Raw genomic sequence first — 17,462 nt, forward strand, 5'->3', positions numbered from 1 at the left:
ATCAAAATGTCCTTTATAAATAATGCACAATATTTGGAACTAACCTCAGCTTGATAAGCCTTTCATACATTCACACTTTTAACCATTTGGTGTCAAGATGTTTTTTAGTGAATGTCTCTATCCTCATCAGGTATATAGAGACGTCTTGCAGAATAATGCAGGTGTACCTCATTATATTATACATGAACTAATGTTTGAAAATCAAAGTTTTTAAATACTTTCTCTGCTATGACACCTAAAGACTTCAGTGAAAAAAAAACTTTGCTGCCTTAAAATTTTTTGTTCAAATCAGATTTACAAGTCATGTCAACAGAGATGAGTTGTCACAACTTATAAAATATAGTTGAGAAAAGTCAACTTAACTTAATTTTATAAGTTATAACAACTCACCTTTAGTTACAAAAACTTATCTCTAGTCAAGATATTAAAAATATTAAGTTGAAATGACCTGTAAATCCCAGTTGATTCAACAAAAATTTTTAAGGCATCAAATTATTTTTACAGTGTTCATATTAGTACCATATTGGTATCAAATAAATAGATATCTGCATGTAAATGGTAAATATTTGGACCTTTTTATAGGCTACTGCCCCAGTGACAGCTTGCGACCATTCTTCTTGAAAGTAAATGGCATTTGGTTTCATATACTAATGACATTCTTAAGTATGGCTATAGTCTTCAGATACATTTTGGGCCATTATACAACATAATACACATTCAAGCTTTAATTATTAAAGCCTAGTGAGAACAAACATGACTATGCTGAAATAATCCTTGCTTCTTTCTTTACAAATCCCCTTATAATAAACAAATTGCTATTTGTTTAAAAGATTCTCATGACTTTTCCCTTAGAGATGCAATTGACCCTCTTCAGAAAAATATCAAAATTGTGCTTTCATTTGTCCCAGGAGAAACACTCGCTCCTATCAAAGAAAGCATGGTTTTGTGTTGTAATCCTCAGCGGACAGAACATTTATCCTCGAGTCTCTGTTAAACCCATTAGAAATAAACTGTTTAACAACTAACAAACAGCAGGAATAATGTTAAACTATATGTAGCTCACTTAACTTTTTTTTCTTAAAAAAAAAAAATCAAAATTAGCTATTTTAAGCAAATAATTTTATAAAGTTGCATTGTCAAGATTCTGTATTCGGAAACAGTATAGCACCCCCTACTGAACATTCTTAAAATCATCTCACCTTACACACCTACAAATCTACACACATTTGTCTTGGTTTGTCTTCACATGATATTATAATTAAAGCTAATCCCAGGAATTTCTCAAGAGTTTATATTCCTGAATGTCCTGGTTCAGTCGGGCTGTGGGAATCTGCCCATGTGAACCGCTCGGATAATTTTGGGCTCTGGGTAAAAGGTCTCAAAACTCAAAGCAAACAGTGGCTAACACATGCCTGACATGAACATTCATCTCTGTTTATTAAACGACTAATGCTGATCTTTTGTAAAAACCTAAAATTACTGTACAAATAATGGAAACATTTCAAACAAACGATTTTGTTATTTCACTTTTATTCAAAACAAGATGGTAAAAAAATAACAGAAAAAAGGATAATGACTGACTTTTTACATTAGCTATACAAATAAAAAACAAAACTGACTGATATTCAAGAAAAATGAAAAGGTTTAAATGGCCTGATGCATCATCATAAATCACGTCCAACATTATGAAACACAGCAGAGCTTAAACCTCACATCTGCAAACACACATCATGCATGAACAGCTGGATCACAAAATGAAAATCACATGAAAGATTCACACAACGGTCAGCGTATGAATGATCTAGAGGTTCTGGACTGAAGCGAATCTGAAGATGAATAACTCTGAGGTTTAGTTTTGTGCAGGTCTGCGCACTGGCCTGCCCCGTTCAGTCAATTCGAGTAATCCTACAAAATAAATTAAACAATTACACAACGTAAATCACACACAGGCTAATATCTGTGACTTATGGGCAAAAGAACAGGTTTAAAATGTGAATATTTCACATACAACTCTCAAGAATTAAGCCATTGGCCCCCATTATAGATTAGGTTTCTTCAATCACAACTAGGGCGGCGGCTAACAATTCATTGTTTTATAGATTATTTCCATTGGCCGAGTAATACTTTGTTTAAAGGATAAGTCCGTTTTCTTAAAAAAAATCCAGATAATTCACTCACCACCATGCCATCCAAAATGTCGATGTCTTTCTAGAAGAAACCATGTTCCTTGAGGAAAAAGTTCCAGGAGTTTTTTATTCCAATGGACCCCAATGGACCCCAACACACAACATTTTTAATGCAGTTTAAAATCGCAGTTCCAAAGGACTCTAAACGATCACAAACGAGGCACAAGAGTCCCATCCACGAAACAATATATCTACGAAAAAATATGCACTTTTAATCCACAACTTCTTGTCTATCTCCGGTCCTGTGACGACCCAGCGCGACCTCACGTAATTGCATAGTGTTGTAGAGAGGTCACGTGTTACATATATGAAACGCACATTTGCGGACCATTGTAAACAATAAACTGACACAAAGACATTAATTAGTATCATTCAACATACAACGACGACCGAACGGTCCTCTTTCTAGTTTCGCATACATCATCCGTGACCTCTTGATGTGATGATGTATTACGCGAGGTCGCGCTAATGCATCTCAGGACCGGAGGAAGAAGAGAAGTTGTTTTTTAAAAGTGCATATTTTAAATGTTTCTGGTCAAAAATGACAATCGTTTCGCTAGTTAAGACCCTTATGCCTCGTTTGAGATTGTTTAGAGTTTTTTGAAACTCTGTTAAAACTGTCATTTTAAAATGCATCAAAACTGTCAAGTGTTGGGGTCCATCAAAGTCCACCAAAATGAGAAAAAGCCCGGAAAGTTTTCCTCAAAAAACACAATATCTTCTCGAATGAACAAAGAAAGACATCAACGTCTTGGATGACGTGGTGGTGAGCAACTTATCTGGATTTTTTTTTTTAAGAAAATGGACTAATCCTTTAACTTTGCCAAGAATTAATAAGTGCAACTTCTACCATTATTATTTCAAACTTTTATTGAATCAATTCATTTTCTAAAAAACATATGAAATTTTGCAGTATAAAAAACAATGTGCCAGAATTAAAAACAAAACATTTCAGGCATCATGTATTAATGCCACATAAATTCTGTCTAAGACTGTGCAATAAATACATTATGAAGGCATTATGTAGTTAAAAGAAGCAAAGGCCGACATAAATACAGCCTAATAGAGGCAAATCTACATATGCACATATCAGTGTTAGTGTTATATATCAGGGAAGAAGCTCAAATTGCATTGCAGTGAAGGAATGTAAACATAAGGAATAAGGAACGCCTTGCTAAAACCAAAAAAAGTAGGCTGTATTGCCAGATGTGACTTTTATTTAAAAAATGTAATCTTTGGGGTTTACACACAAACACGCAATTACACGCTGTGTACACAAAACAATGTACCCATAATTACAGGTGCATGTGTTATATTTCGTCTGTACAGCTATCGTCTAAAACAAAATCGTCACCATGTGGCACGCTATAATAATGTTGCATCAACGCATTTCAACCAATATATTCAGGTTGGTGACGGTCATGATGCAAACTCATCTAAACTTACCGCTCTTGGCTTCTTGTTCATCTTCATGTCAAATCTGTAATGGAAATAAATCAATTAAAATCTGCTCCACCGTCAACAGATAACCCCCATAAACCTGTAGCAACCTCCGCATGCACTGACCCCAACTGCCCACACAACCCATCTATTAACACCATAGCATGCAACCTAAAACAAAAGCCAAGCAAAAACAAAACAGAAGACACGTCTCCAAAAGGTCAAGAAGCATCACAGCATCCATCCGCTCGGCACGAGCAGCCATACAGTACACCGCTAACAGACACGACACGCGATAATGAAGAGATTGAGACGGAAAGGAAAAGAGAGAGACAGAAAGAAAAATTCAGACTTACTCAAAGTCATAATCAAACATGCCAGAGGGGCTGAAGGGGGCAGCGTTAAAGAGGAAGAGAGCATCACAGGTTAGTACACTACACATCAATCCCACAGAGGAATAGTTAGGGTGGTTTACACTGTGAACCGGTCACAAGCTTAGTCCCAAATTACTCTACACTAAAATACCCTCACTACTAGGGCATAGTACGACATCACTGCCTCCAGATAAGGCCAGAAAAATGCTTTTAATGATCAATCGTGGGTGAACTGACAGGTGAGCTGGGACACTAAAGCCGTATGCACACTGCAAGATCTTGGCCTTGATTTTGTTATCCTAGACCAGGGATGGGCAACTTCGGTCCTGGAGGGTAGGGCTGCACGATTCGGAGAAAAAATCTAATTGCGATTTTTCTGATCAAAATTGCGATTTGCGATTTAAAGTGCGATTCATTAGTATATAATAAAAGAGGTACATCCAGGTTTGTTGTGGTGGTTTTAATAGCACCAAAGAAAGATGCTGTGCTACTGTTTATTTAAAACCTCTTAAACATTGTACCAAGTTGTCTGCAGGACTTTGCTATTCTGCAGACAAACTTTTTTTTAAATCTAAGAACATTAAAAAAAATACAATTTAATTTTTTTTTTTAAAGTTTTATTTAAAATAACATATAGGCCAATGTATTTTGGCTGTCACTACAACAATGCTTCTGACAAGCAAATGTTTAGTTTCTCTTTTAATCATAAGACTATACTCATCTTGTTTTACTTTTCAGGCATCTGTAATAAATGTAAATATATTAGTTATTAGAATCTATGATTTAACATAAGCAAAAAATACAAATAAAAGACTGCACAGTCCTCACTGTAGGATTTTAAATGTGGAGCTGCAGAAGCTTGTTCAGTTAAGAGTAAGGACTGATTTTAATTTTTGGTGTGTAATAAACATTTCTGACACAGAAAGCACCAGGTTACTGTCACTTTAAGACACAAGACGGCAAACTGCTCTGCTTCAATATAGCCTACTGATAAACATCCAGCTGTTAATGTTCACTTAGACAAGAAAGAAAACTTAAGTTTAGTGATCACGCGTGTGCTGACTGCTCTCTGTGTGCGCGCTTCATGAACCCTCATGCCTGTAAATATTCAAAGCGGTGCAGATGTGCGCGTGCAAGAAAGTATAATGTACCTGTTTCGTCTGCTGTGTTCCGGGCTTTAATGAAACCTGCTTACAGTCTGATGAGGCGCTTGTCATTGTTTGCGATGCATGACGAGAAACGGACGTAAATACACCTTTCTTTAAGTCCAACATTACACAAAAGGGAAATGTTTTCGCGCATTTCTGTCCTTTCATTTGCCGGTTGATGAGTTATAATGCGTTTTTAAAATGACTGAATCCAAAATCTGCCAACTTCATGACATTCCGCGTTGTTCAGTTAATTCCATTTGTATGCATTTCGCGATTCTGTCCGTGTTTTCCGCATCGCGGAAATCATATGGCCGTACACTTTGTTGAGGAGTTGGTTGAACTGCTGCTCGCGCTCATGTTTTCCAAATGGTGTGATGACGTGTAGTCAGCACCTCAGTGTTCATGCACTCTATTGGTCTAAACTGCATCAAACGTAAAATGCGCATGAAGCGAACTGTCAAAAGCTGCGTACTAGATGATTGTTATATTTAATAGTTTTGAATCGAAATAATCGCATTTCTTGCGATTCGAAAATCGCATCCATTCACATCGCGATTTCGGTTTAAAAACGATTAATCGTGCAGCCCTACTGGAGGGCCGTGTCCTGCAGTGTTTAGCTCCAACTTGCCTCAGCACACCTGCCTAAATGTTTCTAGTAATACCTTAAACGGCTGCTTCAGGTGTGTTTAATTATGGTTGGAGCTAAACTCTGCATGACATCGGCCCTTCAGGACCGAAGTTGCCCATCCCCTGTCCTAGACTATGCATTGTGGGAATCATAAAAGATTTCTGTTGTCATACTGCAAAAATGTCAGTCTTTCATAGGGCCGCAAGATATATGGAAATTATCCAAATATGGCAGATGTTCATATTGCAATATGCAGATCGAGATTGTTTCAGGACTGGAGGGACAGAGTGAGGCTTTCTTCTCCAAAAATTGAATGTGAAACATGTGTGTGTTTTTAACATTTTCAATTTTTTAAATATATTTAAATGGATTTTACAAACTTAAAGCATTATTATATTTCATGTCACAGTATTTAACAAGTTATTGCATATTGCATTTTCCCTTCAATATCTTGTAGCCCTAGTCTTTGATGGCTTAGTGCGACTGATCACAACTGCACAGGGACCTTAAAAGGACACTCCACTTTTTTTGAAAATATGCTTATTTTCCAGCTCCTCTGGAGTTAAACATTTGATTTGTACCGTTTTGGATTCCATTCAGCCAATCTCCGGGTCTGTCGCTAGCACTTTTAGCATAGCTTAGCATAATCCGTTGAATCTGATTAGACCATTAGCATTTGCGCTAAAAAAGAGTTTTGATATTTTTCCTATTTAAATTGTGACTATTCTGTAGTTACATCGTGTAATAAGACCGACAGAAAAGTATAAGGTGCGATTTTCTAGGCAGATATGGTTAGGAAAAATATTGAAACTCTTTGGTTATTTTTTAGCGTGATGCTAATGGTCTAATCCGATTCAATGGATTGTGCTAAGCTATGCTAAAAGTGCTAGCGCCAGACCCAGAGATCAGCTGAATGGATTTTAAAACGGTAAATATCAAATGTTCAAATCTAGGGAAAATGGAAAATTAGCATATTTAAAAAAAAGTGGAGTGTCCCTTTAAAGAGATGGTTTGGCCAAAAATGATAATAAACCCATGATGTACTCACCCTCAAGTCATCCGAGATGTACATTGTCCATCATCCTTCAGACAATCACATTTTGGGAACCCAAACGGCTCCAGGCGGATAAATAAAGACTTCTGATGGGAATCCATGCGGTTTCTTTTGTAAAAATATCCATATTTAAAATTCTGGTAACGCTGCCACTCTGCATTCAAATGTTTCATGTTTGTAAAGTTTTAAATATGGATATTTCTATGACAAATTACATGCAGTACCCTCAAGAAGGCCTTTATTTAATCCCCTGGAGCTGTTTGGATTTCTTTTGTGAAGAATGGATGCACAATCTTTGGGCTTGAAGAAGGTGGACCCCATATTCATACATTATAAAAATTGGAAGAGCTAGGACATTTTCTGAAAAAACTAACAACATGATCGTCTGAAAAATAATGGACACACGCATCTCGGATGGCTCGAGGGTGAGTAAATCATAGGTTAATAATCATTTCTAGCCAAACCATCCCTTTAACCTTAAAAGACAAACAACAACAAACATCTGGCAGTGCAAAGTTTTGTATTAGTACTTTGAACATAAAAGAATGAAAATAAGAATCAAACATTTAATGATTGAATCAAATTCAAAGTTCAGAATTAGAGGTTAATAAAATGATTTAGAAAGGAGAAGCTTGTAAGTTAAAAGCCCTAGGATTTTTCTGGACCCGTGGGGTGTGCTGGAGATCAGGTACCTGTGTCTGTTCTTGTTCTTGCGTTTCTTGTGGCTGCTGTGGTGGCTTCCGGAAGAAGAAGAAGCAGCTTTTTGGGGTTTCAGGTCTTGCAGGGCTCCATCCGCTTCCTCTGTGTCCTCCTGGCTGGGCTCATTTTCCTGGTTCTGGAGATCAGGGGACGTGTCGCTCTCTGTTCCACTGCCTGGTTCACCTGTAATAAAGAAACCTCATCACAAATCTCCACTAAACAGAAGGTTATCCGACTACATAAACTTAATCTATGAAATTTACAAACCTACAAGATGCCTAACTGAATGATATTTTGGGAAATACACTATTGTAAAGAACAACTTACGCTTTTCGTTCATGTGATCAGGAATTCCTCCGAGAGCACAAACGGCCTATTTGACAATGCATAAAAACAATGACATTCAGAACTACATACGACTTCAAATAGAAATCATTACTGTCATAGAGAATAAAATACAGACCGCCACTGATGTTACAGAGGATTTGCTGAAGAGACGTTCCGCTTCCTTAAACTTCCTGTTCCTCCGATCGGTCTTGCTGTTGGAATTCCTAAATCAAAAGAAGGTCGTTGGTCACATGCATATCTTTGACATGTTCACATCATAAAAGCAAATAAGTTCACACTCACTTCTGATTGGTCAAATATCTGTCCCATCCTCTGATGATGTTTCCATACATCTGAGTGTCCTCCAGGTAACTCCCTTCAAAAGCATAGATCTGTCTTTCCAAATTAACAAGGGTCTCCTGTAAACACCCAATGAAAAGTCTGTAAGGTTTCATGTAAAGTGCAATAAAACAAAGCAGACATAATGCATTATTAAAACAGTTTGATTGTTTGTTTTGCTACATGTACCGTATCTGCTTATCTGCAGGTTTTTGTTATATTTATTACTCTATATTGTCAATGCAAACTTTTAATCATACATGATTTATGTATTTTGCATGCACCAGTGACTGGTTTGTGTTGCTGTGTCTGTTTATAATATGAGCGGCGCGCGCCATAACAAAAGCCACTAGCGTAGTTAGCACACACACAGATAAAGCTGTATAAAGCATATATTTCAAAAGCATTTTGAAAGTTTTATTACAACTAGCCAAAACCAACACGTTTAGTCTCTAAATAAAAAAACAAATACATTTGTTTTTTATTTATCATGTTTATGTTAGCGGGTTTGTTTATTTTCGTGTTAGCATGCTAGCGCAGATGTGGCAACCTTCGTCGATTTAAGCAACGTTTAGCGCCACGTAGCGCCTACATTTTTAGAGTTTGTGGATAACTAAAAACGCGTAAATTTACCGCAAGCTCTTGTTTTCTCTTGACCAGCTCGGAGAGCTCACGGCGGGTGTCTGGAATCTGCGGCGGAGTCGCTTTAGCGTGCATCGCCATGATTGAACTGAAACGCTCAATGATGACCGAGAAGAGCCGAAGCGGATCATTTTACTGCAGTACCTAACGCGGCCTCCGATGCTGCAGGGGGCAGCTCGTGCCGTTTCAGAGCATCAATCTACCGCTAATAGCATCAAACCAACATTTGCTTTAAATGTATAAAGACATGTTATGTCGTGCCATTGTAATTATGCATGACTAACGCTACACGCCAAACGTACACGGACTTGTCCTGCTTTATTTGTGTTTAGCTAATGTAAACCACGGGTTAAATTCCGCCCTCTTTTACAAACCCATGCGATCATGTCCGTTCTAGCCAATGTTACATTTCTGTCCATCGAAAATAACATGGCGCTCGACATCTCGCGCACTCTCGCGATTTCTCCCGCGTTTTGTCAGAGTCAAGCTTTATTGGTACAATGGGTAACCTTCTGTGAATTAAATAGTCTCCTTTTATGAATACATAACTTAGTTCTGCACGTTAGGTTTTTATTTAATATTCCATATGTTCAACGTGGTGTTTTGGCAAATTTAATATAGTGGATGTGGCTTTTTACAGTCAGTGGCCACTGGGCGGCGACAAAGCACTGTTTTAAATTCCACATCTTTAATTAGCATAATAGTTAAAATAAAAGTTCAGTAAGAACAAAACTTTTAAATGATGGAAGGCGAATGAGAAAAAACAACCATTGAGTAATAAATATATTTTTATAGTTACGACTTAAATTTACTTACGAGACAACTTTATTTAAAAAAAAAGCACTGCACTAATTAATAGTTAGTTATTTGATCTTTTTGTAATATTTTAGTGTATTATTTGATTTATTCATGTAATTTATTGGTTAATGTAAACGAATTCCTCTGAACCCACGATTACAATGGCATTGCGTTTACAAGTTGCCATGACAACACAGAGTCAGCGCGGGACAAACTGCGTTCACCTGCAACAGCATGAAAACTACTTCACAGGTATTTCTGTATGTAGCTAAAATCTTTCTTTCTTTCTTTCTTTCTTTCTTTCTTTCTTTCTTTCTTTCTTTCTTTCTTTCTTTCTTTCTTTCTTTCTTTCTTTCTTTCTTTCTTTCTTGTCTCATAGTAAATTGCATGTTTTTTTAGGAAAAGACAGAATGGGTAAATTACACAAAGGACGAGAAATAAGTAAGTGATTTATATCTACAATGTCCTTAGGTTTGTTCTGCTTTCATAATTCCATGTCTGTTCAGACTCATGTTGTTGTCATGTAAAGGTGAAGGATGTGCCTCCTCCATTCCTACAAAGTATCAAACAGTCATCATCAATAATGAAGAAAAGAAAGGATTTTCTTCACAGTCAAAGAGGTTTCAAGAGCACACGGTCAGTTTGTAATCGAATCCTGCCAAACAAACTACATTTAATGCTTATATGCTGAGTGTATCTTCCATAGATAATCTCATTTCTCTCTTATCAGAACGAGAACCCAGGACCCGGCTCATATTACTCACATATAACCACAGAGACCTGCAGTCCTTCATTCTCAAAAAGAGGAACTGGCAGCTTTGCTTCAAAGGTAAAATAATGATCAGATAATTCAGGTTTGCATAAAAGGTTTACAATTGCAGCTTAAGATCTTAAAACTGTGTTTTGTCATGTTTTGCTTACGTTTTTGTGTCTGGTTAAGGCTGCTCGAGTTCCCCGTAGCTTTAAGAGAGGAAACCCAGGTCCTGATGCTTATAACCTGCAGACGTCTTTCCGTCACCAATACGACTTTAACAGAGGAGAATCCAGAACGTTTCGCCTGCCAATCGCAGTGAAGAGAGAGACACCAAAAATACAAAATCCTGCACCAAATCAATATAACGTATGTGTGACGCTGTTGTAATTTATAGAAGTATTTATAGATTACTTTTCATGTATAACACCTAAAACTATAGAGATGTTAACAAAATAGATTTGACCCTGGACCTATAAGTCACACGGCTATATTTGTAGCAAAACCCAACAATACATTGTATGGGTCATAATTATCGATTTTTCTTTTTTGCAAAAACTCATTAGGAAATTAAAGGCGGGGTGCATGATTTTTGAAAAACACTTTGGAAAAGGAAGCCGACCGAGTACCAAAACACACTTTTAGCCAATCAGCGGTAAGGGGCGTGTCTACTTACCGACATTGTTGCCTGGGTTACGTATGTATGTGGCAGGTCTACAAAAGAAGGTCCAGATTCTATTGGGGTAGGGGCGTGATTGTTTAGGTGATTTCAAATGTCAAAATTAGCTTTCAGAGATCATGCACCCCGCCTTTAAGTAAAGATCATGTCCATTTCTACACACTCAACTACAGGATTATTAGGAACACCTGTTCAGTTCCTCATTAATGCAATAATCTAATCAGCCAATCACATGGCAGTTGCTTCAATGCATTTAGGGGTGTGGTCCTTGTCAAGACAATCTCCTGAACTCCAAACTGAATGTCAGAATGGGAAAGAAAGGTGATTTAAGCAATTTTGAGCGTGGCATGATTGTTGGTGCCAAACGGACCAGTCTAACTATTTCACAATCTGCTCAGTTACTGGGATTTCCACGCACAACCATTTCTAGGGTTTACAAAGAATGGTGTGAAAAGGGAAAAACATCCAGTATGCGGCAGTCCTGTGGGCGAAAATGCCTTGTTGATGCTAGAGGTCAGAGGAGAATGTGCTGACTGATTCAAACTGATAGAAGAGCAACTTTGACTGAAATAACCGAGGTATGCAGCAAAGCATTTGTGAAGCCACAACACGCACAACCTTGAGGCAGATGGGCTACAACAGCAGAAGACCCCAGAAGGCTGGTCATGGTGGTGTAATGGTGTGGGGGATGTTTTCTTGGCACACTTTAGGCCCCTTAGTGCCAATTGGGCATTGTTTAAATGCCACGGCCCACCAGAGCATTGTTTCTGACCATGTCCATCCCTTTATGACCACCATGTACTCATCCTCTGATGGCTACTTCCAGCAGGATAATGCACCATGTCTCAAAGCTCGAATCATTTCAAATTAGTTTCTTGAACATGACAATGTGTTCACTGTACTAAAATGGCCCCCACAGTCACCAGATCTCACCCAATAGAGCATCTTTGGGATGTGGTGGAACGGGAGCTTCATGCCCTGGATGTGCATCCCACAAATCTCCATCAACTGCAAGATACTATCCTATCAATATGAGCCAACATTTCTAAAGAATGCTTTCAGCAGCTTGTTAAATCAACACCACATAGAATTAAGGCAGTTCTGAAGGCGAAAGGGGGTCAAACACAGTATTAGTATGGTGTTCCTAATAATCCTTTAGGTGAGTGTGGTCCAGGGTCACATATAGGGTCAATTACAAAATATGTTTTTTGCTTATTTTTTTGCTTGTTTATTTATAAATAAAGAACATTTTTGTTTACTCATTGTTTTATGAATAGATTTGTGTTTTACGTTGTCAGGTGTCCTATACCAGCGTGGACAGAGATGCAACAGTTTCTGCACGGTGTGCATTTCTCTCTAAAACCAAACGAAGCGCCAGCTTGCCTAACAATTATAAAGGACCTTCGCCATGTGAGTAATTTTAATCCAAATAATTGAAAGCTCAAGATGCTATTCATACTGCTATTCAAGAATATTGTCATCAACACCTCAGTAAATATCCCTTTTAAACACACATATATATGCAAACAAACATTGTTGTGTATCATTAAGCATTACGTGTGAATATTTGTTTACAGTTGTACATAATTATACTGTAAATGCTGAATAGAAAGCATTACAGGTTGTATTTTTGACTTTGCAGAGGCATGAGGCGTACAGTACTGTTATTATGCCATACTTATGCTATAATCAATCAAATAGGCTCAGTCATCATATAAAACCCAACATCATTTGAAAACTGAATACATAAGCTTTGAATTGATGTAAGGTTTGTTAGAATGGGACAATATAAAAAAATCTTAGGGTGCAAACAAATCTAAATATTTAGAAAATTGTCTTTAAAGTTGTCCAAATGAAGTCCTTAGCAACACATATTACTAACGATAAATTCATTTTTGACGGTAGGAAATTAACAAAATATCTTAACAGAACATGATCTTTACTTAATATCCTAATGATTTTTGGGATAAAAATAGATAATTATGACCCATACAATGCATTTTGGGCTTTTGCGGCAAATAAACCCGGGTGATTCTCACGAAAACTTGGTTTTAAACATGTCACGCATGAAAATGTAAAAATTGCTTAAATTTACTTTTTTTTCCCACCAGACATTGAAAAACAAAGTCTGGAGTAAATGGGAACATTAATTTAAAAACTTTTACTTATCATTTAACACTTTTTGTAACATAATTTAAAAAATTAGTCCTAAAAAGTCTCATTACCGCAACAGTCAGAAAACATCAACACTGACATATTTTCAAAATGACTTGACAAACCTGAAAGAACATAATTTGGAGATTCTGCACATGCATTTAAAATCAAAGTATTATGCTTCTATTAATTAAATTAACATTTAATAAGCATCTGTTGCGGTAATGATAATCAAAATGTTGTGTAAGCATTCTGACAAGACAATATTTCAAATTAACTGTAAAAAATGATCTTACCTGGTAGCCATCTTGAAGTAACTGGTCCATGTGCTTGGTCACTCAAAATCAAACTTTATTAAAATTCTGTATGTGTGCTTAAACTGTTCTCAAAAAGTGTTGCGGATGATGAGAACATCAGGCATGGACACATCATTTTCCTAATTTTTCTTCATTATTATTATACATGAATATTCAGTAAATATTTTTTCTGTCATCTAAAGTAGTCTAGCAAAACATCCATTTATTTTTTTTCTTAATATTTTTGTGTTAATTTGATTAAATTACAACATAACGCATGTTGAAACACAGCCGGACACATTGCGGTAATGAGAATTTCAGCAGAAAATGAGATAAAATTTACAATTATAAATTCTTATGTTGAAATCACACATTGTGCAAGGTAGAACAAAGTATTGTGTTAATTCTGATGCTTTTTAATGTTACTCATTTTAAAGCTAAAATCATTAGTGCCGTGGTGTTTCAATGGTTTCCTGAGAATCACCCACCTGTGCAACTAATTACTGGTTTTGTGGTCCAGGTTCACATATTATAATGTCATTAATTATAGATGTATTTAGTTTGAATAGGTTTGTCTGAATGACTTTTCATGTATCTTTGTTCTTAAGGCCACTACAACGTGAATGATGTTTTGGTCCAGACATCTCCTAAAGTTCCTTTCTCCTGTTTTAAATCCACCACCGCTCGAGTCCAACCACCAATGAGGAACGACAACCCAGGCCCCGGGACCTACAGACCCTATCAAACTCCTGAACCTGTGAAAAGAACCGTTCTACCGTATGTGTTCATTACAGACCATATATCTTATACGCTAAAGGTTAAGGGCCCAAAAAATATTAGTTATCTTGAAAGCCATCTACTGTATAAAGTAATGCTTTCAAGGACCCAGTAACCAACACTCTGAATGAATAAACCTGTGATGTAATGTTGAAAGGGGTATAAGAATCTCAAGAAAAATCTAAAAAAAATAATAATAATAAAAATAATGGGTTTCATAAAATTTTAAGGCACTTCAAAGATCTACAATGTGTGTTGTAGTCTGGTTTCAGTTTAAATTATCATCAATGTGAAATATTTACATTTATTTTCACATCTTGGTATATTTATCATAATTATTATAATTATCCGTGCAGAAGGAGATGTTATTTGGGATTGTCAGCACCTCCTCTGATTCCTGCTAAAGATCCACCCCTTCCCGGCCCAGGACACTATGATATAGTCAAGTACCACGGTCCAGTTAAATACCCGGTGTCCAGCGCCGCCTTTCTGTCTGGTACACACAGATGTTTACAAGAGAGTACAGAAGAGAAACTACCTGGTCCAGGTAACATTTACTTCATCTCTAAAAAACACCTGCGTAACATTTTTATGTGACTGTAGACCTTTAATGTGGTTAATAAAGTTTAATAAATTTTTGCCCCTCAGGTTACTATGAACCCAAGGTCCTTTCAAAAACATCCTTCTTGTACAATCCTGCAAAAAACTGGATACCGGCATAAAGACATGTCAAAAGAGAGATGCTTTAGTAAAAAAAAGATTTGCATGTTTAGATTAAAAAATAAAATAATAAGCTGTCAATCAAATTTATTAGATCTTATTTTTACAAAGCCCTATGGAGATTATTTAAGTCAAACATATATTTTGTGTAATTACTGTAATAAAAATGAATGATTTATTAATCACATATAGAAAGGAACTGTATAACAACATGCATTTTTGTTGCATTAAAATTCACTCATGATTGCACAAACATCTAATATAATTATCTCTTATTCACCAAAATGTACTTTGCACAGTTTTTTGTCAGTTTGTGTTTTGTGGGTTTTGCTAACGCATTGCTCTACCAGCATTTGAACAAGTGGCTTAACTAAAATCTAAACACGTCCAGTTGCGTTAATGAACTTCTACCAAATTCTGTCATGAACAAATGAACGTTTTTTTTTTTATGGTCCGAACAGCTGAAAACCAACGCATACACTGCTGAGATTAGCTGATCTTAGACCTGCTGAACTTACATTACAGTTAAAATGTTGAATTGAGTGATGTGTTTCAAGCTGATCCTGGGTCAGTGGTGTCTTTCAGGGTAAGAGCAGCTGTTGTAGGACTAATGGAGGGTGTGGAGATGTTTAGATCATCTGAACAATTTGAAAACGTCCATGTGGGAGTTTTCATTGATATAAGTAAATGAACTCTGCTTAAGTTCATATAATCAAATTCATAATGATAATTTAATGCCTGCTAAAGTTAAAGTCAAACAAAGGTGTTTTCAAAGTTTATTATGTAACAACATAGCAGATTTGGTGTTTAGATGCTTGCTCGTGCAAAGGTCTCCTCCATAATGCCATTGGTTTAGTTATTAGGGTATTGCTGGTAGTTGCTGTGTTGTAAGCACATTACTAAGCCGATTGTTGGGGTGGTTTCTTATACTGAAGCAAGTGTTTAGAGCCCACACTTTGATATTTTGGACTCCTTGGTACAGGTCTATGACAGGTAAGGTTTAGTAAATGTAATACAGCCTTAAAATAGTTTTTTATTCATTCATGTCTCCTTTAAGATTTTTCATATGTGAGATCAGTGAAATGATGTGCAGTGGATGAAACATTTAAAATAGAGCGCAGAAATAAGAGACAGATGATTCAGAATGTGTGTTGCCTGTTGGTGAGATCTCAAACCCTTCAGCTGTTCTGACCATTAGCAGCTGTGAATGGATTCAAATGCTGACCTCACCATTGTCTGATACTGATACAGATTTATCTGGTGAGAATTTCATGCTGAGACCCAGAGGAAATGCTTTTATAGATGAAATGCAATGAATGTGTTTTAATGGAGATTCAAACAAATACCCCATGCTTTAAAGGGAAGTTCACCCTAAAATGAAAATTAGCCCATATTTTTCTCACCCTCAAGCAATTGAATGGCATTGGATAGTGCCCCAACTCATCAATCTCATGAACTTGCATACAGGCGTAGTTTATAAAGTTTGAAATATAAATGTTTCCTTACAAAAAACGTTCGCTTTACCTTGGAAGACATCTAATGATGGATTAATGTGCTTTAAAAATGGCCATTATAAAGATGAAAAGAGCCACAATAATACTTAAAGGGGACATATCATGAAAATCTGTTTTTTTTTCATGTTTATGTGCTAAAATTGGGTCCCCAGTGCTTCTATCAACCTTGAAAATGTGGAAAAAAACTAAGACAACTAAATACACCATGCTTTAAAGGGAAAGTTCACCCCAAAATGAAAATTAGCCCATATTTTACTCACCCTCAAGCAATTGTATGGCATTGGATAGTGCCCCAACTCATCAATATAATGAACGTGCGTACAGCCGTAGTTTATAAAGGGGACATATAAAAAAAAATCAGATTTTTTCATGTTTAAAGGCGGAGTACACAATGTTTGAAAGCCAATGTTGATATTTGAAATCACCTAAACAAACACGCCCCTACCCCAATAGAATCTGGACCTTCTTTTAAAACACCCGCCCCACACATACACAACCCCGGCAAGGATGTCGGTTAGTAGACACGCTCCTTACTGCTGATTGGCTACAAGTGTGTTTGGTTGTCGGCCCGTCTCCTTTTTCAAAGCGTTTTTCAAACATTGTGCACTCCGCCTTTAAGTGCTATAATTGTGTCCCCAGTGCTTTATCAACCTTGAAAATGTGGAAAAAACTAAGACAACTAAATACACCATGCTTTAAAGAGAAAGTTCACCCCAAAATGAAAATTAGCCCATATTTTACTCACCCTCAAGCAATTGAATGGCATTGGATAGTGCCCCAACTCATCAATCTCATGAACTTGCGTACAGCCGTAGTTTATAAAGTTTGAAATATAAATGTGTCCTTACAAAAACTGTTCGCTTCACCTCGGAAGACATCTAATGATGGATGGATGCGCTCATGGGGCTTTAGAAATGGGGCACTATCCAATGC

The 17,462-nt window shown here is 36.7% G+C and overlaps 2 protein-coding genes across 5 annotated transcripts; one reads left to right on the forward strand and one right to left on the reverse strand.

Moving 5' to 3' along the window:
• Positions 1-1,513: 1,513 nt before the first annotated feature.
• On the reverse strand, positions 1,514-8,991 carry meaf6 (MYST/Esa1-associated factor 6). 2 transcript variants are annotated; one of them, XM_055219343.2, is made up of 8 exons: positions 8,832-8,991; positions 8,163-8,278; positions 7,996-8,083; positions 7,860-7,905; positions 7,526-7,715; positions 3,983-4,012; positions 3,633-3,666; positions 1,514-1,905 (listed from the first exon to the last, which is right to left on the reverse strand). In XM_055219343.2, the coding sequence occupies exons 1-8, from the start codon at positions 8,919-8,921 to the stop codon at positions 1,891-1,893; spliced, it is 609 nt and encodes a 202-aa protein (XP_055075318.1). In that variant the 5' UTR covers positions 8,922-8,991; the 3' UTR covers positions 1,514-1,890. The 2 variants fall into 2 exon arrangements, with proteins under 2 accessions (XP_055075318.1, XP_055075319.1); XM_055219344.2 differs by lacking the exon at positions 3,983-4,012.
• A 366-nt stretch (positions 8,992-9,357) lies between these two features.
• Positions 9,358-15,268, forward strand: stpg1 (sperm-tail PG-rich repeat containing 1). Of its 3 annotated transcripts, none has more exons than XM_055219339.2 (9): positions 9,358-9,890; positions 10,038-10,079; positions 10,168-10,274; positions 10,369-10,467; positions 10,579-10,758; positions 12,367-12,478; positions 14,127-14,295; positions 14,652-14,842; positions 14,944-15,268. In XM_055219339.2, the coding sequence occupies exons 1-9, from the start codon at positions 9,800-9,802 to the stop codon at positions 15,015-15,017; spliced, it is 1,065 nt and encodes a 354-aa protein (XP_055075314.2). In that variant the 5' UTR covers positions 9,358-9,799; the 3' UTR covers positions 15,018-15,268. The 3 variants fall into 3 exon arrangements, with proteins under 3 accessions (XP_055075314.2, XP_055075316.2, XP_055075315.2); XM_055219340.2 differs by having other exon boundaries at positions 9,823-9,898; XM_055219341.2 differs by lacking the exon at positions 10,038-10,079 and having other exon boundaries at positions 9,809-9,890; positions 10,145-10,274.
• Positions 15,269-17,462: the final 2,194 nt, after the last annotated feature.

Source organism: Misgurnus anguillicaudatus, chromosome 20 (assembly GCF_027580225.2).
Source record: "Misgurnus anguillicaudatus chromosome 20, ASM2758022v2, whole genome shotgun sequence".
Taxonomy (NCBI): Eukaryota; Metazoa; Chordata; class Actinopteri; order Cypriniformes; family Cobitidae; genus Misgurnus; species Misgurnus anguillicaudatus.